General features: G+C 41.3%; 1 protein-coding gene across 1 annotated transcript; it reads right to left on the reverse strand.

The window, feature by feature from the left end:
* Positions 1 to 11,725: 11,725 nt before the first annotated feature.
* Positions 11,726 to 20,479, reverse strand: wnt9b (wingless-type MMTV integration site family, member 9B). The gene is made up of 4 exons (XM_017459089.3): positions 20,314 to 20,479; positions 19,077 to 19,330; positions 16,417 to 16,682; positions 11,726 to 14,267 (listed from the first exon to the last, which is right to left on the reverse strand). The coding sequence occupies exons 1-4, from the start codon at positions 20,394 to 20,396 to the stop codon at positions 13,797 to 13,799; spliced, it is 1,074 nt and encodes a 357-aa protein (XP_017314578.1). The 5' UTR covers positions 20,397 to 20,479; the 3' UTR covers positions 11,726 to 13,796.
* Between the last annotated feature and the right edge of the window lie 1,937 nt (positions 20,480 to 22,416).

Genomic DNA, 22,416 nt, shown 5'->3' on the forward strand with positions numbered 1-22,416 from the left:
AGAGATGAAACCACTAGGTGACAGATTGCATGTTGACCTGCTTGGTCATGACATTGACATCACAGGAAAAATGAAATACATTGATTTCTCTACATTAAGAGGTTGTTGGGATTTTTTTTGCCTTCTGGTAAAATATCAACTGTGCATTCTCAGGAAATAGTTAGGACTTGGTGAATAAGAAAATGTAGGCGGTTCTTGGCTACGTTTAGTGCCAAAAAAAAGTACCAGGTGCCCTCGTAATGTCTAGAAGTCAGACTTATCAGACTGACACGTGTCATGTTTATTGATAACAAAGCAGACAAATATAAAAGTCAAAGACACAGTCCTAGTCAGGTGATCAAAAAATAAGCTAGAAGAAGCAATGCAAATTATGCAAACAAACTAAAGAAGCAGAGTCGAATCATTTTTGATCATTTTTGTATGAATTTTTATATGAGGAGACGTTTATGTAACTTTATTTATTTATTTTTTGAGCCTTCAGTGTCAGCGCTTTGTAGGACAGATGGCTTTGCACTTGGCATTTCTTGGTAACATGACAAGCTGTGTTTAAAAAAAAATATATATATATATATATATATATATATTTTTTTTTTTTTGTTTGTTTGTTTGTTTGTTTGTTTGTTTGTTTGTTTTTTACCATTGATAGAGAGAAAACCAGAGGCTGGTAAAGGAAGAACTGTTTCTAGCTGCTATAACATAATTGATAACAGGAAGTAATTTTTGTTTCCCCCTGATGTTCAACAACATTAAATGGACACAATGTATGATGTGTCAATCTTTAATCTTTAATAAATTCAATCATTAAAACAATATTTGTAAAAAAAAATAAAATAAAAAAAAAACGCTGTAGTGTAAGAGGAATAAAACACTTCACAGCATGCTGTTACTGGAAAAGTCATTTCTGTTTGCGTTGAGCTGAATCACACCACCCCATCATTATTTAATTATTTTCCTATAACAGCATGTTCCTAAGTATTTTATTGCTCACTTACTGTAGCAGATGCATCAAATCAACATTATAGAACTACAAGTAGTTTTACAATTCAAAATGTTGTAGGAATGTCCGAAAACCTGGCAGATTGAACATTCTTGGAATTTTTTTTTTAGAATAACAACATTCGGGAAACTAAAATTCTTTGCTGGGTTTACCAGTACAGTGTTAACCTACTATCCACCCTGCTTTATCTCTCACTCACCACCAGGCGTGCTCTCAGTGTGTCATAAGGCCAGGAACGAGTGTATGTATGTATGTATGTATGCATGTATGTATGTATGTATGTATGTGTGTGTGTGTTGTTGTGTAGCTTTGCAGCGGTTGCGACAGACAGCTATGTACAGAGGATCCTTGAAACTCCTAGTTGCTGGTTGATGCTTGTCTGCTGCTTCTCTGACTCTCTTCCTTCTCTGCCCTCCAGCCCTGACTTCATTCATGCTGCTTCTTGCTCTCTCACACGCTCCATCTCTGTCTATCTCCTTCTCCATCCTCCGTGTCATAACAGTGCCCGAGGCCAGAAGCAGTATTTCACCAGGGAGACATGAGTGTACTTATGAAAAATAATTTGGTCTACAGGTGTAAAATGAACCCAAGACAAATATTTAAAAAACATGCTTACAGTAGATTACTACCTGGCATGTAAACGTAACCCAGACATGTAGTAAAATCTACTGAAGGCTGCTTAAGCCTGAGTGACATGTGTTATGTTGGTGCCCCTTTTTCTGCTTCTTTTTCTTCTTCTTCTTCTTCTCGGTCGGAGGTCACACGGGCCGACCTTTCCTGCCTTTCCTCCAGCGACAAGGCATCTTTCAGTCCTCTCCTATCATACACACATGTACACAAACACCTGAGGACCAGAGGCAGGAGATGCAGTCCAGGTGTGTTAAAAAGTGTATAGAATGACTCTGTTGACCCAAAATTCCTTTGGATAGCAAAACATTAGAATACAACATGGAAAATATCAGATCTAGCCTTCCAGCCTTGGCATGGCTATCATGGTTTGTGTATTTGCATACAGTATTATATGGAGATGCACCCCCCCCCCCCCCCCCCCCCCCCCCCGTTCTACTTGCATGTTGGTAACCCATTTGTTCAGAATTCACATTCTTCATCCAGATACTCAGGTACTTTTAATCAGGAAGTAATAGGATGTGGTAGCAGTTTTGGTGAACGTTCGGAACAATTCTGCTCATCCCCCTCCATGATGTACTATCCTGGAGCACCTTTAACTGGTTCATTCCACTACAGTGTTTGAAGAAGCGCTATTTGGGCTCGTTTCTGACATGCAGTTCCACAACTCCAATCAATATAAATCAATATAAGGCTTATTAGTCACTTGCGTTACATCACTGCTTGTTTTTATGGGTAATATTTGCAAGCACTGATGGGAATCTTCCTTCACGCTAAGCCCGTAACCTCACATCTCACACAAACATATTGGACGTGAACGTTTCAGTCAGAATGTTCTGCATGCTTTTTGTGTGCGCTGGGTGTATGTGCAAATATGTGAAGTTTGTGTAATTAAGTGTATTTAGTCCATCTTCTTCTGCTAATGTAATGTCCAAATTTCCCACTTGGGGATCATTAAAGTACATCTACTTGGTATAACATGTTTACAGTTTACAGTTACAATTATTTCTAGACACTCAAAGCGCTTTACATGGTAGGGGGGGTCTCCTCAACCACCACTTGTTGTGTAGCATCCACCTGGATGTGTATGGGGGCATGTTTTTATATTTTGTTCAGGAACCTTTTCAAGAATTTTATGTGCATGGGTTTAGTTCCTGGGCTGTAGTTCCACGAATCCTTTCAACCCTTTGTTCGCTTTCAGAAAAGTGCACTTTTACCAGGAATTTTGAGGATGAGCTCTGATTGGTTAATCACAAGCTTCAAAGAATGGCCCCTGCTAATTGCTAAGATCTTGTTTTATATCCAGGGTAGTGCAACACAACTGACGAAGCAGAATATTTCATTTTCTTTTATACGAACGAGTGAAAAATGTTCCCTGAAGGGTATTTTGTACACTGTTCTAGTGGCATGTGGAGACAGCAATGGACTCGGGTCCATAGTGTGATATTGCTTGCCGGGCAGCGGGTTAACATCATATTTATTCAACAAATAAAACATTAACGCGACTAACCCTAACCCTAACCCTCCCTCCATATTCACTGTGTTAATGCTGAAATGATATGGCTTCTAGAGTACGATAAAGTACAGTGGAAACACGAAACAGGAACCCGTCCAGGAACTTCCCAAAACTTTTTAGTTCCACAAAAGGTTCAGTAATCATGGAGGAACGCCCGCTATCGAGTAATTGCAATCAGAAATGAATGTGAAAGTGCCAGCCAGATGTGAGAGATCAAATCCAGTCAAATCTGGAACCTTGCAATGTTTTATATACAGTATTTCTCTCCTACGCTGTCATCCTCTCATATGCTCTCATTCTCTCTCTAACGTACTCTTTCCCTCTAAACACGAGGACCTTGCAGCTGCCAGCAACACACATAAACACACCGGGCCCTGTGGCTATACCACCTGTGAGAAAGGACACATTCGCCCCTCCAGCATCACCCTTCTAAAGAGATGAGGGATCTTGTCTCATATTGTTCTCTCTCTCTATCTCTCTCTCTCTCTCTCTCTCTCTCTCTCTCTCCCTCAATCTCAGGACAACATCATAAACAACACTTCAGATTGGGCGTTCCTACTTTACCCTCATGCACTGATCGACCGCTCACGATGTCCACCCGCTGACATTGAGAGGTCATGTAAGAATGCTGCACATGCTGGTGCTCTTGTTTCTTTTGGGTTAAAAAACAAAACAAAACAAAACTATGAATTCTTTGTAAAGAGTGTCTATTTACATCCATTTGCCTACACAGTACAGTTGAATCTTGCTAAGAGGTTGATATAGAGTGTGTGTGTGTGTGTGTGTGTGAAGGGAACAGTCCGCTCCGGCCGGTATCTTTCCTTATCTCCTGTGCAGCTTGTTGATCTGGGAAAGTCTTGCTTTCACTACTAATGGAGGACAGGACAGAAGAGAGAACTTGCTACATTGTGTGTGTGTGTGTGTGTGTGTGTGTGTGTGTGTGTGTGTGTGTGTGTAAGCGGTTGATATTATATTTTCACCTTTATATCATGAAGAATTCTGAATATCGGTCACATTGTGTGTTATTAATCATTGAGCACAGTGTGGTTGTTATTGTTGTTGTTGTTGTGTGTGTGTGTGTGTGTGTGTGTGTGTGTGTGTGTGTGTGTGTGTGTGTGTGTGTGTTTGCTCAGCAGGGGGCACTGCTCTGGTGTTTTAAGCCCTGTAGCAGCAGATAGTGTGTGCGTGGGGTGAGTGTGTTTTGCTGTGTGCTGGTGGGTTCATGCTTCAGGCATCCAGGTGTTTCTGTAAAAGTGCTGTGCATATGCTGATGGGAAATCCTCCCTCACCACTTTCCCAGCTCTCAGGCACTTAAACCCAGATTATGTGTGCGCATGTGTGTGTGTGTGTGTGTGTGTGTGTGTGTGTGTGTGTGTGTGTGTGTGAAACAAGAATCATTGGCAAAAGGATGAGCATGAGAGCATGGTTAAGAGTCTGGACATCTCGTACTATTTTGGATAATAGTATGTGATCTGTGATTGTTGAAACTAGGAAGTTGAAGACCAGGCGATGTTTGGTTTTTTTTTTCCAATCTTCATCCAATTTTTGGCTGACCAGACTGCCATTGTTCGACGTTTCGTGTGTTTTGAGATGCTTTTCTGCTCACCACGGTTGTAAAGAGCGGTTATTCTGTGTAAACTCTACAGACCACTGTATATGGCGATTTTCTGAAATACTCAAAGCAGGTTGATGCAGTCTGGCACCAACGACCATGCAGTAAACGTTAAGTGAAGCTTGTATATGTGCTGCCACATGATTGGCTAATTGGATAACCGCATGATGTTCCTAATAAACTGCACACTATAAATCCAGTGTCTAATCAACGACAGAACATGAGATCTTTCTTTTGGAGACGACATTCCTCGTATCACTCACTTACTTTACTTACTGATGTACTCACGTGCACTTATTCGCTTGCCCACTTCCTCCTCAATCACTCTCACTTCTTCATTCTTTCATTCAGGTTACTTTTTTCTGCTCACTGAGTGAACTAACACACTTACCAACGAACACAACTCACCCTCTCTGAGACGGTACTCTGTCCAGAGGTATGGACAGAGCGAGGAGTGCAGGCTTAGTTGGATCTAGTTATGAAGGGATAAAAGTATAAAAGGATGAAGAGATGTATGAAGGGCAAAATGAACGGATATGGAAGCAGGAGTGTGTCAGCGATGAAGGATGAAGAGAGAGAGAGAGAGGAAGAATGTGAAGGTAGAGGGATGATGGGACGGAGGGACAAAGGTATGGAGGCGCTTATCCCATCATAGCTGCAGGCTCTGGGTGTTCTTGAGCAACAACATTAGTCATTTCACATTTCAGATCGCTCTCACACACACACACACACACTTATTTCCTCTCTCGTTTCTTCTCTCTCTTTCTCATCACACGTGCGCTGAATGTACAGTGGCCTTTGCCATCAGGTTCACGGTTCATATTAACAAGGATTCGCTTCAGGCAGCAGCAGGCTAGTCGCCATGCTACGCTAAGCATCTATGTGTACCAATTGGTGATGTATAAACCTGCAATCTACCTAAAAATATGTAACTCGCTACATGTAAAAAGACGTTTGCTAAGCAACAGGGAAAAATATTTATGAAAATGTCGAGAGTCAATGACCCGCTGACCTCAGCTCTCGGCCCCTTTAAAGAGAGAGGCGTAATCCTGTGTGACTCGTTTGTGGTTGTCCATTTGCTTTTTAGTGCTTTTAATGTCTGCTAGTGTAACTATCAGTGGTTTCAAAAGGGGCTGAAGGACTATTATTTGGCATTAGACATTTCTCTCTCTCTCTCTCTTTCTCTGTGTGTGTGTGTGTGTGTGTGTGTGTGTGTGTTTCCTGTTCGTTAGTCTAAAGATGGCAGATAAAGTGTCTCGTCCTGAGGGAGTAACAGATTTATCTTCTTTACTCCACTGAGAAAACAAGCTGGAGTTGTCACTTCACACACACACACACACACACACACACACACACACACACACACACACACACACACACACAGTTCCCTGGTGGGGGCCTCTGTCTTTGAGATGGGTGCGTGAGAAGTGGACTCTGTTCTCTCTGGATGCTCAGTTTTGGGGAAATGAAGGCTTTACTATTCGTTATTAAACTAGCTCTGTGGCAGCCTCTTTAGACCCCATGAGGGTCACCGCACTGACCTCTACACACACACACACACACCTCTGAATGTATAGTGCTGTCTTGGCTTCAGACGGTTTGGCTTGGATGGTACAATGAGGACTTCAATTAATGTGATCCGGATATGATTTTATTAAGTCTGAATGAATTGAATACATGTAATAATCCCTTTCATAGAAGTGACTATAGGACCTTGCTTCTCTGTCATCTTATTTAGTTATGCAATATATTTTTATATTTTAATAACATGATGGCGGCTATGTTATACGATGTTGTGTCGTGTGTTGCGTCGTATTTAATGGTGTATTTAAGGTACTGTCCTCATTGTACAGATTGTCCTATTTATCGTCTTGTCCAAAGGTGCACTGGCGATTTTTTTCCTTTCTAATTTTGCACTGCATGTTTGTCAGGTTTGTTTACTGTTGTCACGTCCTGTAATGTTGCACTCAGGTCTCGGAGAGCACTATTTTGTTCTACCGTTCTACTATTTTGTTCTACTGCCATTTTGCGATCGCAGAAATGAGCTCAAAATCGAGCGAGCGCCACAATAATCCGAGGAGCTTGAAATTTTTCAAAACGACCGCAGATTTGGGCCGAGACGCGTCATGTGACCTCATCACCGACGCTCATCCGGTCAAAGCCCTGTTCGGTTCACGCGCTCCGAACACGAGTACAGCTAAAAGGGTCTCATTTACTAACAAACAAAACGTGCGAAACGATTTTGTGCGATTGCGATTTCTGCAGCTTTCCGGTAAAAAAAAATTAAATAGATTTAAAAAAAAAAGCCGCAGGAAAATCAAATCAAATCAAACAACCCCCCCCCCCAAAAAAAAACCCCCCAAAAAAAACACAGTGAAATCTTATATGGACAGTCTAATATCTAATCTCATCAAATCTCTAATCTCTAATCTAATAGCCATATAAACATACAAAAACCTATAATACTTCATTATAACCTTAAGTGCCGGGTCACTTTAATTGTATAGGTATAAAATGACACCAGTCACACAATTCTAACCTGCAGTAAGTTAGAAAACTTCACTACAATTCATTGCTTTTACCAAGACACACACCCACTCCTGCTTTTACTATGACTCTTTATGGTCATTTTGGTTCAAATTCTCAACGATGATTCTTCTACCATGATTTGACTGAAGTACTTTATCATAACTATGCTTCGTATATGTTAAACCTTGATATTTCAAAAGCAGATTCGGCATACTGTACGCAATACTAATAGACTGTGTAATACTAGAGAAATACGGTCGTTAACACGATACAAACCAATGGTTCAAATCTTCTAATACCTGGAGCCGGGTTTTTTTTTCTCTCTTCTCTCCTTCAAAAGTTCAAGAATAAAAAAGCCCATAGCTTTAATAAACAAATACGTTACATATTTTCCTCTAACGTGCTTAATATTTGAATCGTTTGATTATAACTAACTGTGGGGTGTGTTGGGGGGGAGTGTGTGTGTGTGTGTGTGTGGAATATTTAAGTGAAGTTTGAGAGGTTTGCTGTAGGCCAATGACTGTCTCTCTCTGCTTCATTAAATCTCTGGTTTCCGTGTCCGAGACGTCAAACGGTGACTGATGGTCTCACGTGGATACGTGAAAGCTTTGCACGTCCGCAAAACAGTTTATTTCCAGTGTCGTGCTTTGTTTAGTGGATACGAACTGCTGCTGTAATCGTAAACACTCATCCCGGGACTCTTATTCACAATCCGCTCGTACCGCACACTTAGTACTGCTGAAAGGGTTCGCTTTTGAGTTTGGATCCTCTCGACGTGTCTTCCTCGCGTCATCTCGGAGCGTTCTTTCTTGCCGCTAACGGCTCCGGCGTGCACGTTATGGATCTGGATCTACTGTACGTCTTGACTTCTGTAACGCTGCTTTGTTCGACGCAGTATACAAATAAAATCGAACTGAATTGAAACAGAAATGACAGTTGTCCATCAATTACTCCTTCCTGGCAGTATTCTGTCTCTCTTTCTTTTTTAAATACCCTGAGGGGCAAAAATTCCTTTGTTGAAGTATGTGTCTATGTGAAGCATGCGTCTGTCTAAGTGCTTATCCCTCTGTGTGTGTGTGTGTGTGTGTGTGTGGTTTTAAAACAAGGAAACAAGAGCACATTTTTAAAGTTCCACACTAAATCACCTTCATCCCCAAAGCAAGCGTATGATGAGACTTGTTGTCTTGTAGACATTAAACCTGTTCCACTTGGCCTCCTACACCCTACCTATCCCTCCCTTTCTCTCCTGATTGCTCTTTTTAATAAAGATAAGTGCTGATAAACAGTGATTAGGGGGGTCTGCTCGGTGGAGGTGCCCCGGCAGCGAGAGTGGGTAATAGCGCAGGTCTATTATAGTCATTACATCTCTAGCAAAGAGAGACAGGACATCGTGTTATTACCGTCACACGCATCAAATAGCGATGGCGAATACCCACACGTTCGTATATTACACACACTACAGCACTGTGTGTGTGCGTGTGTGTATGTGTTTTGGGTTTGGGCTTATGGCTGCCATGGTAACTAGCAATAAAACTGTGGCTGTCTTACAGACGATCGTCTGCATAGTCCAATCCACAATTTGTATTCATTCATCTTTGGAACATTCTTTCATTTTTTTTTTTTTTTAACAAACAAACGTTTATGGGACATTCGTTAAGATGTTATGGAGAATGTTAACATTCTTCAATTGCTAAGTCTACATGTGCAAAAAAAAAAAAAAAAAAAAAAAAACCCTGCCGTTCTGTCTGTTAAAACCAGATACAACTTCCTCTGGATGAAACCTGTGCCATACAAAGGTCAAGCACCATAGAGAGGTCGGGTCATCTTCTCTTTAATTAAACAGTCGATAAAACACGGCTCGCTTTATTCCTCTGTATACTGTAGTCCTGACTGGCATGTCTAATCTGCCAAAATTAAAGTGAATATTTGCGTGATCCATAATTGTGTGTGCTTTTTTTGTCCAGGTTTGTGTAAAGCCATAATTAATGCCTGTCTTATATCTCACATGGAGAACTGCATTATCTGTTCCATTTTCCTGTCAGAGGACTGTACTTGTGGTTTTGGCAAAAACATTCACTGAAATTGCCAAGCCTTAATTCATGTGTCATTGGGCATGGGTCCTCCCTAATAAACAAATCTGTTCAGTGGTGCATGTCCCTTTGTTTAATATAGTGCTTTGATTGCTTTTAGCTATATATGGGTGGGAAAATCGTATAATTTAAAAAAAATAAATTAATTAAAAAACATCATCAAAGATGACACTGTAACCTGGATCACAAGAATTTCTCTATGAATCCAGTTGCACGGAACAAACTAATAAGTGTTGCCTTTAAACCATCTAACCTGGTTAGTTTATGATTAAACACAGACGTTGATGACGTTTATTACATTAAACGCAGATATATATCTCAGTGTACAGTGGTGCTTGAAAGTTTGTGAATTAGAATTGTCTATACATCTGCATAAATATGACCTTTTGTAACCTTTTCCAGTGTGATGAGCATCAACAACTCTTTTTCTTCCTGAGGTCCTCCGAAAACCCCATCGTTTGTGATACACTGATGATACACTTCCACAAACGTGTGTTGTGAAGATCAGACTCTGATAGATCCCTGTTCTTTAAATAAAACCGGACGCTCACTCACTCACACCTGATGGCCACCCCATCGATTGAAAACACCTGACTCTAATTTCACCTTCAAATGAACCGCTAATCCTTGAGATATGAAACATTGGATTATTTTCCTTAATAAATAAATGGCCGAGTATAATATTTTGGTCTCACTTGTTTAATTGGGGTCTCTTTGCCTACTTTTAGGACTTTTGTAAAAAATCTGATGATGCCTCAGGTCATATTTATGCAGCTCTATAGAAAATCCTAAAGGGTTCACAAACTTTCAAGCAGCCCTGTCGGAATTCATTTTAATCTTACAGCATTAGATTAGCTTGCAGAGAATAAACGATTTCCGGGTTCCGCTTTCTAATAATACTTTTGTTAGTTACACGTACACTCTATATTAGGGACGTAATGCGATGTGTATCTGTTTATTCCTCCAACAACCCGTATCTGTATCTGTGTCTGTATTTGGATTTAAACCTGAAGTGTCACATGTCCTGAACTGGAAGATGTTTTCTTTTCTTTTTCTTTTTACATTTTTTTTTTTAAAGAGATGTGCACGGGCACCATTTTTAATCCCACTCATGTAGTCATTATGTTTGACTTTCTGACGTTTCGATTTTCTAATTTAACTAATTTAACTGGTTCTATTTCCCAACATATAAACAAACAAGTAGCCTAATTTAAAGCACCACAACTCTGACCAGGCAGTTACTAAGGATGAATGAATGAACACTGTAAATGCGTTTCTAATGAATGCAACGTTCATGATAACATTAAAGAACATGGTCTTTCTTTGTCCTGCAAGTTTCATATCTGACAGCTCACCTACATGTAATTAAACACACTCTGTGAACCTTAGTGTTTTTTTAAAAAAAAAAACAAACAAACAACAACAACAATCAATCACTGTGCATCCTATGATTCGTATCTGTATTTGTATCTGTATTTATAACACATTATCTCTTCAACCCAAATAATGCATTCATATTCAGTTACATCCCTACTATACATGCGTCTAGATACACAGGTAGTGCTGTTATTTGCATAGGAGGGGCACATTTGCCATATAACACTTTTCACTACACTAGAACCGTCGACCTTTCAATACAATGTTCCTACACAGAATGCTCATAGTAGTCCTGAGGGAATTAAATGGAAAACACGTCCTGTTTTACAATATACCGTACAACCGAAACGTTCTTAGTGTAATATACTCTATGCAAAACTACCTTTGTTGGTAATGTTGTGTTTAAAAAAAAAACAAACAAACAAAAAAATAATGTAATTGGTGCTAAAGTTGATTGAAATACCACTTGCGTGAAAACTGACGGAAACCAGGGCAGGATCATGAGGTGACGTGATCAGAGAGGTCAGCGTTCCCTCAGTGGGCTGCATAATAACGAGCTCTCATTTAACTAAAACCGCTCACGTGAGGAGCGTCACACAGGTGTTCGACCACAGAGACGGAGCGATTAGGTCAAAGTTCAGGTTTATTTCTGAATGATATATATATAATAGAAACCAGTCTATACAAAGGTTAACATCATACTTTGATAATAAAGTCATTATTATAATTATTAAATAAAGAAGTAGGTCATAAAGTGTTGTTTTTTTTTTTTTTTAAAGGTGTATATACTAGTTCAGAGGTGTTGCATGTTAAGATTAAAAAAAAAAAAAAAAAAAAAAAGGTTTTGTTTTAAATATCTGCTTAGATATGAATATAAACTTTTTTCTTTTCTTTTTTTTTTTTTCTTCTTTTTTTTTTTTTCTTTTTAAATATTTAACTTCCCCAAAAGCATGTGAGGTAGAAGAAAAAAAAAAATCCCCAGGAGAAAGTGTGCCTTATGCAAAGAAAAACATGATACTGCTAAACCCATACGAACACAAACCTACAGCTCCTTAACGAATGAGTATATAAACACTGTATGCATTTTACATTTCAACACACACACACACACATACACACACACACACATGCACATGGATAAGGGAGCCATTGGATTTGTCTTTCCTCGGCTTCCGCAATGGTTTAGAGAAATTTGCATCAATGGGTGTATCCCTTCCACTCCATTTCGACATAATCTCTCTTAAAGATATCCTCAAAGACGCTCGACCCGGCTCTCTTAGGTAAAATATTACAGAAAATACCGTTAAGATGAAACGTCTTGCTGCTTTTTCTTATCCTTTTGGGTTTGGGTTCGGTATGATTGTGGAGAATACAAGACGCATGAGAAATACATGATAAGTATCAGAGAACAATCGTTTCTATAATGCACACAGCCGTTTTTTTTTGTTTGTTTAAATTAATTCATTAAATGACTTTAACGTCTTCGGACGATTTAAGGTTTAAACCACATTACAAATCCCTTACTGAAACTGAAATGTGAAGACCTTCTACACCTCTTGTACGCTTTTTACAACCCGCAGTTCACTAACCATGACACTAGAAACTTGGATCTTCCTCAGCTTGATTGATGTGGCCAATTTGACTGAAGTTCTCTTCCTGTGCACACACACACACACACACACATACACATATTGCACAAGTAGGCACGTTTTCTCTCACAGGTTCCAGCTTTCAGTTTGATAATATTTAACTGCGCGTAAGTGCACATGAATTTCTGTCATACAGTATGCTCATAAGTAGTAAAACTCACTGAACGCCCAGTCTCGTGCACTGCCACTTCCACTAAGGATCCGCATAATATTTGGAGATTTTCAAAGTAACATAAAACACAACAAACATTAAAGCCATTAAGGCTACGTGACTAAGACGTGCTGTGCGGTCCGCGTGTGACCTTTAGACCAACAGAAACGCAGGGCTTTCGAGAGATTAACAGCTGTTATTTTCTCTGATTGGTAATAGAGAAAATAACAGGCGGGTGGAACGAGCCTTTTCAAAGACTTCGCAGACATGAAAGAGCCTCAGATGATGCCGAAGTAGGCTTTATGTAGGGAATGTGATGGGGGTGATCTTTGTTCTGGGAATGAGGTCCTCATTTGTCCTTGATGGCAACGTCTAGTATAAAGACACTACAATAAGTGAGCAGATGTTTCACAAATTTTACGCAGCTGGTGGAAATCTTGATCACACGTTATTAACGTACTCGAGTGCTCTCTTGTGTGTCAGGTGGCTTATTATATATAGGATCTCTGAGCACTTAATTACAACGAGAGTAATGTACAATGATGGGTTTTTTACAATTGTTGATTCACGATATGATTTTTTTTATAACATGTCGCATAATTCTATCGGCTTTCCGGCTTCCAGTACTTCTGATAACTTTACCTTGCATTTTAATTAGCATTCAGATCCATTTTCTTCCTGTCAAAACATACGAGTGAGACAATAATCACATGACGAATTTAAGTGCTTCATAATATCAGCATATTCGACCCTTAGGTTTTTGTTTTAAACACAGGCAGGAAGGCAGACAGGCAGACAGACTGACATACAGATAGACAGGTACATGACTGGGTGGATCAGCTGTCTCGCATATCTTCCAGATCCGCTCCAGCACCTCTAAGTTGAGTCCCGCAAAATGATTCATGGCACCTACCCGTGAAAACCAGAAAACCCTCATTTAACTGCAGTGCATTCAGAGAGGAGGAGATCAGTCCTGTTAAGACCTCTATCAGTGGCTTTTTTTTTTTCTTGCTTGAAGCAACCTCAGCGGGTGAGAATCATGGAATTCCCACAACGTCCCCTTTTCTTCCATGACAGCAGGAGCACAAGTCCTATTTTGGACAGCCATGCCTTGGGGGTGGGGGGGTGGGGGGGGGGCGTGTCTTGTCCATCTTTGCCCACACTTGTCTGAGAGGCCAGAACTGGAGAAATGTTGCGCCAGTGGAGTCAGTTGGAGCTCCTTTTTGCTTTGCTCTCTTTCTGTTTCTCTCAGTGCTTCTTGCATGTGTATGCCTCTTCTTCGCGGACACAGGTCTGGCACTCGACGTGGCAACACCACCGTACCTGGCAGTTGCAGGACAGTGTGACGAGGCGTAGCGCTGTGTTGTAGCCGCGTCCACAGCAAAGGCTGCTGCAGCTTGTGTCCTTGGCGCAGGAGCGACCGGCTGTACCGGCCGAGTACCGAGAAGGCCGGCAGAAGCTAGGCGACTCTTCTAAGAACACCAGCTCGGAGGGGTGTGGCCGGGGAGCCGTGTCACCTCGGCGTGCCGGCCCGGCCAGCTCGGTGTCGCCGGTAGCTGCATTGGTGACGCTGAGGACACGCACGGACGTGTCATAGCGATACTTCAGCAGCTGGCCAGTCACATAAAACGGCGAAAGCTGCTTCCAACACGTGCGCACTGCACATGAGCCGGAGACGCCGTGACACTTGCAGGTCGTCACCAGCCCGTTCTTTACAGCCTGAAAGAAATACAGAGCATTTGAGTGATGGAGGAAATACAGAAAAGAGAGATGACAGCCAGATAAGGCTGATTCATTAGTAAAGATCTTATCTTGGCTTCTTATGTGACAGAGTTATTTTCCTGCAGGGCATATCTAGGTTTGTGTATGTGTTTTATGAGTCTGTATGTGTGTTTTGGGATGCCTTGGGACTGCTAAGCCCTGAGCTATTTGTGATGGAGATCATGGCTGTAAGAGCACCTCATCTCTCTTTCTAACCTTTCCCTTGCTCTCAGTCTGCCCTAGTTGAAGAGACACTGTAGATCAGTGGTCACCAACCCTCTTGCTTGAGATCTACCTTCCTGCACGTTTCATCTCCAACCAGAATCTAACACACCTCTTTTGGTTGATCGAGAACTTCCTAAGGCAATGATTAGATGGTCAGGTGGGCACGACTATGTTTGGAGCTAAAATATTCAGGAAGTTAGATCTCCAGGAACAGGGTTGGTGACCACTGCTGTAGACCTTCACAGTGTCTTTTTTATCACAAATGCCAACTTCTTTGTGCCATTTTGGGTATGTTTTCGTTTGTTTGTTTGTTTCATCTTTTTGTCCTTCTAATCTGTTCCTCTGTAGGGAAAAAAAAGCATGGGCTACAAGAGCGACCTCTTCTAACATCGGATGTATGGTCAATATATATATAATCACGGATATATGGTCAAGAGTTTCCGAGGATTCAGACAAGAGGGCAGGACGGGGTCATATCAGCAGTGGGTCGGGGGTGAGGGTTACACCCAGGGGCTAGATGTGAAGAGAGAGGGGGCTACACACATTATTCCACCCAGCACAGGTATGAAGTCCCCCTGAGGGCCATGTTTTCTCCTCTCTCCCATCTCTCATTCGCTCTCTCAGAAACACAGCGAGATGGATAGATAGGAAGAGCAACAGAGGGGAGGGGAGGACAACAAGCATTTAGTTAACCAGTTTGTTATTGTCTCTGAGTGTTCACCCAGGGAAATCTTAGATTCTTAAAGGTAATCCTATCTCATGGTGTGACTCTTTCTCGCTGGCTGCCTGAGGCTGATAATCTGCAGCCCAATCTGTAAGACAATTTATGGACATCTTGAGTGTGGCCACGTAGAAAACATATGTCATGCAGGAAAAAAACTGCTCATATATTATACTTGCTTCTGCCCCGTATAATGATCTAGATGGCAACCCTCTAATTTGCAGAAGACCCCCACAGCAAGCCTAGGCCAGAGGAAGCAACACCTGTCTCCAGAGGGCCAAACGGTGACTGCCTATCTATCTGCCTCACCTTGGGCAAAAAAAGCTTCGGGCAGCTGTCAAGGAGGGTCGCATCCCACCAATCAAGAAAGAGATTTATCTATGAGAGGGAAAGCTGCAGAGAAGCCTTATGGAAGTTCTTAACCCAAGGCTGTGAGAAGGAGGACTTCAATAGTGACATCCATTAGCTTACAATATCATACAGTTAGTTCCTGGTATCGCTTATGCTATAACAGCAACGAACATTAATTCCCTCACCAGCTTCTTTTATTTATTTATTTTTCTCATGACGTTAATAAGACGGGAAAAATGCAGCTCGACATGTTGCAGGGAAATCAGAAAGCGCCAAGTCCTCTGTCCTGAAAACTTAGTGACCATTAAAAAAAATGCTGACACTGGAGACTCCTTCCATAAACGTGAAATAAAGGTCTCTTCACCATATCAAACAATGATTTCCATTTATTATTATTATTATTATTATTACTATCATAATTATATTATGTAGATGATGAACCATCCAAGTCCCTGTGAATGAGTTGTAGAATATACGTAGAAACGATAGTATTGACTTATCCTTTGAATTAGAGCTGGTACTACTGTCAGACTCGATTTCTGACCAATCAGATTTGAGAAACCAACAGTGCAGTGGTACCATTTAATTTACTTAGATTTTAGAAATAGGTGTAATAACGACAATTTAGCTACAATAGAGGACTACCACACTGTCAGAAAGTACTGTATGGTTAACTTTTCTTATTGAAGATACCAACAATATATATATCAAATGAATAAATATAAATATTCTCAAACAACAATCGTCCAATTGCCGTTCTTCTACAGTTAATAACAAGAGTCTGTATCCAAAAGCAGTCGTGTCACTCACCCTGATGCCGGCGTTTATATTATGTGCATCGACCTGAGCCCGCAGGTCCTTGCTAACCCGTTTCTGGCCCAGGAACTTCTTGAGGAACCTGGTGCTGTACTTCAGATTGTCTCCACACACTCCCCACTGCCACGCTTCACGCTGTTGCAGACCCGGAGTGTCGTCACATGTGCAGCGCTCCATACGGCCCGAACTACACGCTTTGGCCAGAGTGTGTGACAGAGCTGCTGAGGACACGGCCAGGAGGAAGGCCGTCTCCTTGAAAGCTGTCGAGAGCGTTATGTTAGTCAGTTCATTCATTTCAGTTTGCATGTACAGCTCAACATTTGACAAAATATTAGTCAAATATTATGAAACTTCATTTTATATCAGTCTCTACATGGTCTTGAGCATGCCATGGTATTGATCACTCTATCTATCTATCTATCCATCTATCTATTTAGTCAAATATAAGTCTGAATGTACGACCCTTCGCAAGTACGACTTTTCAGCTGAGTAATTTGTTGAGGCCACAGCCGACCTTATGGCTGTATTTTGATCCAATTAATTGCTATTTTGACTACGTTTTTTTTTTTCTTTCCTCAGATGAAAGTCCGCCGCCCTTTTCCTTACGGAACCGGGTGCTCTCGCTGTAGTTAAAAATAGCAAAACAGGCCTCGCAAAAGGCCCCGCCACATTTCCCCCAGAGCCCGTAATTACCATGCAGACCTGCGGATGGATCTCACATTCCCATCACGGTGACCAGCTTTTTACACACACACACACACACACACACACACACACACACACACACACATCCTCCTTAAAATAGCCAGCTTTTAAACTGTTAATGCTTTAAAGATATTCCCCCTAGAAGCATCAGGATCTTGAGGCCGCCCAGAGTTCATGCAGCTGTTGAGTGTGTTAGAGGTCTGCAACACAAACTGACAAACTGGACTTTGTCTTTGCAGCAAACTGTTCGGGGACTGAGTTTAAAAAAATAAACAACAACAAACAATGTGAAAATACATATAATGATACGATAATAAACAACCTTACGTAATAGGGACATGGATGTACAACACCACAACAACACTATAGACATTATTTGTAAATAAGAACTAATAGGTTACATCGGAAACAGGCGATATGTATGTGTCCCCTACATTCAGACTGTACCACTGAGGGTGGAACTGGGTAGCGTTTCTAAAACATTTTAAAAAGCAAATTGGTGACGGGGAAATACTCCGTCATTGATTATAACACATTTAGTACAAATCAGTACGTGTTACTGTGTTATAAGCTACATTATTATGATGTAGGGAAATTTTCTGCATTGTTTCTTTGGCCCACACTTCACCCGTTGAAACTCTGCCGTGGAAGAAGTCCAACCACACATCAAAGTATCCATTGTTGAATTCGCACCAGTGTTTATACGAGACACAAACGAACACTTGATGCGAGCAGTGTGTAGGTGTAAATGTATAATGGGATCACAGATTTACAGATTTCACACCGCTGCCGCACCAAAGCCATCATTTAACACTGGCGGCTTTACTGAGTGTTTGATGTTACCGTAAATGATGCGCCAAAGTTAACAGACCCACTGCAGAACAACTCAGCATGCTTTATATAACGCCTTTTATATTTTAGAAAATATCACGTGGCAGCTTTCTAATCCAAAATCTACAGTGCGTTAACAGACTGAAAAGTCTGAAAATTTCATTCCAAGAATAAAACCTAACATATTTGGAGATGTACGTGGCTCCCACTGCCCATCCACAGCTTTAAGTCAGTTCTCCTGCTCAAAGTGATAATGAAAGTGTTGATGATAGTGTAATAAGCTGGATCAGGTAGCAAACTGTAGTTGTCCTTGTCGTTGTTGTGGTACCTGTATCGACAAGAATACTTCCAATGTACCTTTAGTGTGTATCTATTTACCTTGAAAAATGATTTAAAGTACATAAGTGGATAAAGATGGCACTGATCCAGTATCCAGTATCGGAATTGGGTCGTTACCAGTAAAAACAGTGTTTATCAGAGAAAACAGGTTCAGATACTGGATCCTGTAACAAATAACAAAGATTGGGATTGGATTTGGAAGGAAATGGAAACAGTTACATACTGTATAAAGAGACTTGACCGTTTTTCTTTTTTCTTTTGTTAGGACTGATTTTATTATATTTACAATAAGTGATTTTTTTTTTTTTTGAGAACTGTGAAGTGATTCAGTTTTTTAAAAATGTAAGCTCGGTCGTTTTTACAGAACTCAATTTCGGATGGTTTCGGCTGATGCTCAAGGTTTCAGTACCGCTGAACACCGGAAAATAAAAAATATGTAATCGGACCTTAAGGGTCACTGATGTACTTGCAAAGCTTTACTCCGAAAGCTAATTACAGGTGCACCTTCCCAGGTAAGTGATACACACTAATAGATGCGGGATACTACAAAGACTACAAAAGATGCACCCACAGGGAAAAGTGCATTTTCGTTCCTTTATTTCTGAGAGTGTGTCTAGTTAATCCAAGACTAAAGAAACAAATCCGATCCGGTTCATCAGACAGGTTATAAACTGGTCATGAAGTCCAGGGTCAGGTTTGGAGAGCACTGAGATAAGGCATGCAGTGTAAGAATTCAGCGCCTCCTGATTTGCAGTATGATCCAGCTCTTAAAGCCCTACCTCGCTTCAGGAGGCTTCCCCGGCCGTCCGTGCTGCAGTTCCAGCGCTCATTGCGGAACTGGTAACGGCACTCCATCAGGCTGAGGCGCACCGACTCCCGCAGCGTCTCCGCCAGGCCCGGCTCGCGGCGGCACGCGCGCTTCTGACGCCGCGTTAGCGTCATCTGCTCGCAGTGTTTTACGTGCACTTTTCCACCTGCGGTCTCGCTGCTGTACGGGCTGGACAAAAAAGCCAAGGGCTCCTGGCCCGTGAGCCTAAAAAATCAAATACGACCTCCAGTGAATATTTAATGCAAGACAAACTGGGATTATTGCACACCTATGATTGCAGTTGTTTCTTTAGGATACACTTTTACCTTTAACAACTTTAAGGTTTGCAACAGTACTTTTTTTTTTTTTTTACACAATCACTGAGACCATTTGCATGCTTTATCGCCGCGCGCGTGCTTTGAATGCAACTTTAATTTGAATACGTGCATTTGAATAGTAGACACTAAGCTATAGTTAGGTGTTTTTCTGTGAACATATACATTCTGAACATGTAAAGACACTCTATGTAGTGTCCAGTGTGGCACACGGGCTAATATAATCTAAGTTCTAAGTATAATGTAGCCTACATCAATCAAATCAATGCAATCAAATATAATTATCATCGAAATAATGATAGCACATCAACTTTTTTTCCCCCCCCACAATCTGTGGTTCGGTACATAAGCACGGTACCAGATAGGCCTATTTGCCAGACACTATTCTCCCCAAAACTGCAGGTTTATAAAAATAAAAAATAAAAAAGATTGCAAAGGTCATGGCAAGGTGGAAAGTGACGCAATAATTGTGGTGTTAATAATAATAATAATAATAATAATAATAATAATAATAATAATAATATTCTGTCCTTTTAATCTTTTTCACTTTTCTTAGCTCAGGATTTATAAGGATGCAGATGGAAAGCCGCGCGTAATTGCGCGCAACAGCACCATCATCACGCGTCGCGACCTGCTCCTAAACAGCGCCAAAGTAGATCCCTACACAGCTCCTAATTACTATAATTAACAAGTCTGACATACAAATATAACTTTATTCTGTAATCGTTTTTTGAACCGAATGAAACACAAGTAAAGTACTTCCCAAACTTCTCAAACGCCCCCCCCACCCCCCTCCCAAAAAAAAAAATACAAATAATAATAATAAACAGGAACTCTGAGGTTCATTCCACGGAGAATAGGTGTAGGTCTGACCCGAAGTAAGCTGCTGCTGCGTGGGAGAGGAGGATGATGCAGAGCGCGGTGAGTCGCAGCAGGCAGGCGGTCCCGGCGCGCATGGCTTCGCCTCGGCGCTGCTCCTCATCGCGCTGCGTGGCCGCGGAGAAAAGGAAAAATCCCCGCTGCGCTGGACCCGAGACCTCTTAAAGGGGCAGATGCGCATTACAGCCCCCCTGCGAGAAAGAGGTGGGAGGGAAGGATGCGGTTTAGTTCGCAGGGTTGCCAGATTTGATGCGTGCCAAACTGGTAGCCACCCACACTCCCATAAATAAAAGCACCAAAGTGTACTTTTCATAGTCTGGAAAGCTAATTAAATGTGCACAACTTGTCACTGGCCTGTACCCACAATCATGGATATATTTTTTTTTTCTGTCTTTCAAAGATGTACATCCACCTGGAGATGGGGATATAGTGTACCTATAATAATTTGAACATGATTTACGGAATATAATTGACCTGAAATTAGTTTTTAGAGCAAAGCTTTAAAGGTAATAGAGACACACTAAAAGGCACAAAAGGTGTATGCTTGAGGGTTCCACCCCATCGACAAGTAAAGCTACAGTTTACTCCTCTTTTTTCTGCGGTATCCACAATTCCAGGTGAAATATGCACATTAAAGGTAACCTTTAGGGTTCGAATGGAACAACAAGGAACGCTATAAGTTAGCTCTGTTTTTCTGAGAGTGTATAAATCTTAAACAAAGCAATAGACTACAAATATTATCAGTAGTTGTAACTGTGAATTATAAATAGGCCAAGGAAATTGTTTCATTAAAAGATGGCATGATATTGGTGTAGTATTATATACAGTATAGACCTACTGTAGATGCAAGGAAATCCCCAAAAATAAAATTAAAAATTCTGTCAAGGAATTCAGACCAATCTGGCAACATGACACTTAGTGCCTCTTACTGATTGGATACTTGCCATTTCCAGAATTCCAGAGGTGTTTACCTGATGAAGAATGAATATATTCCTAGATTCACACAGACCAACATCATAGAGATACACCTGTTTTGTTTTTAATCAGTAATCATAATGAGTCCATTTGTCATGTCACAGCAAACCACTGACTCCATTTCCCAGAATGCACCACGAACGACAAACATGGCCGACGAAAATTACAACTCCCAAACATGCTCACTAAGGCCTGAATTCTAATTGGACACACCTGCTGCCAATTGCACCATCACCCATACCACTCATTCATAGAGACTTTTCACACACAATGTCTTTGCAAAGTATACACTCAGTTGACTAGCTCTCTGTCTAAATTTATATAGCGCTTTTTTTCAAACTGGTCTCATTCACCCATTTTCACACACACACACACACACACACACACACACACACACACACACACAACAATGGTAGCAGAGCCGCCATGCATGGTGCTAACTTGCCATCGGGAGCAACTTGGGGTTCAGTGTCTTGCCCAAGGACACTTCGGCATGTGGAGTCATGTGGGCCGGGAATCAAGCCACCAACCCTACGATTAGTGGACAACCCGCTCTACCACCTGAGCCACAGCCGACCCCATACATCAAGCCTTGATATCATGTTTGTTTTTCTGGTTTTGACTTTGCTCTCGTTTCTTGACCTCGTCTCTCTGCCTACCCTTGTTTTGACTGTTTGCCTGATTGCCTGACCTCTGCCTGTTTAAGTTTGTGGATTTTGCATTAGCCTTTGGAATTCTTGTTTTTGGTATTAAACTACATAACCTGCACTTGCTTCTGTCTTTGCCTCCATTTTGTGACAGCATACTTCGCCTCAACATGGAAGCAGCAGGTATGATGGAGTGGCGACGAACCGTCGTGGCCCACAGGCGGCTCATGGGAGAGTATCACCAACAGCTCACCTACCTGACCAAGCAGGTCGCTTGTCTGTCCAAGAACACTCCGGTTGTCATGCAGACTCACACCCCGTTTCCTCCTATACCAGTATCAGGGAAGTATGCAGGTGATCCAGCACGATGCAAAGGGTTTCTCCTGATATACTCGTTGTTCTTTGCCAGCTATGAAGGCATTCCAGAGGCACAGAAAATCACCTACTTCATGGAACTCTTAACCGGCAATGCACT

This window comes from Ictalurus punctatus, chromosome 2 (assembly GCF_001660625.3).
Source record: "Ictalurus punctatus breed USDA103 chromosome 2, Coco_2.0, whole genome shotgun sequence".
In the NCBI taxonomy this organism is placed as follows: domain Eukaryota; kingdom Metazoa; phylum Chordata; class Actinopteri; order Siluriformes; family Ictaluridae; genus Ictalurus; species Ictalurus punctatus.

Bases quoted from the DNA above. Each gene is read 5' to 3' on its own strand.
- wnt9b (XM_017459089.3), bottom strand. From the start codon at position 20,396: ATGCGCGCCGGGACCGCCTGCCTGCTGCGACTCACCGCGCTCTGCATC. The intron at 19,331-20,313 runs GTCAGACCTACA...TTGATTTTTTAG, and splicing joins GCAGCAGCAGCTTACTTCGG to GCTCACGGGCCAGGAGCCCT. The intron at 14,268-16,416 runs GTGAGTGACACG...TATTTCTTTCAG, and splicing joins ATATAAACGCCGGCATCAGG to GCTGTAAAGAACGGGCTGGT.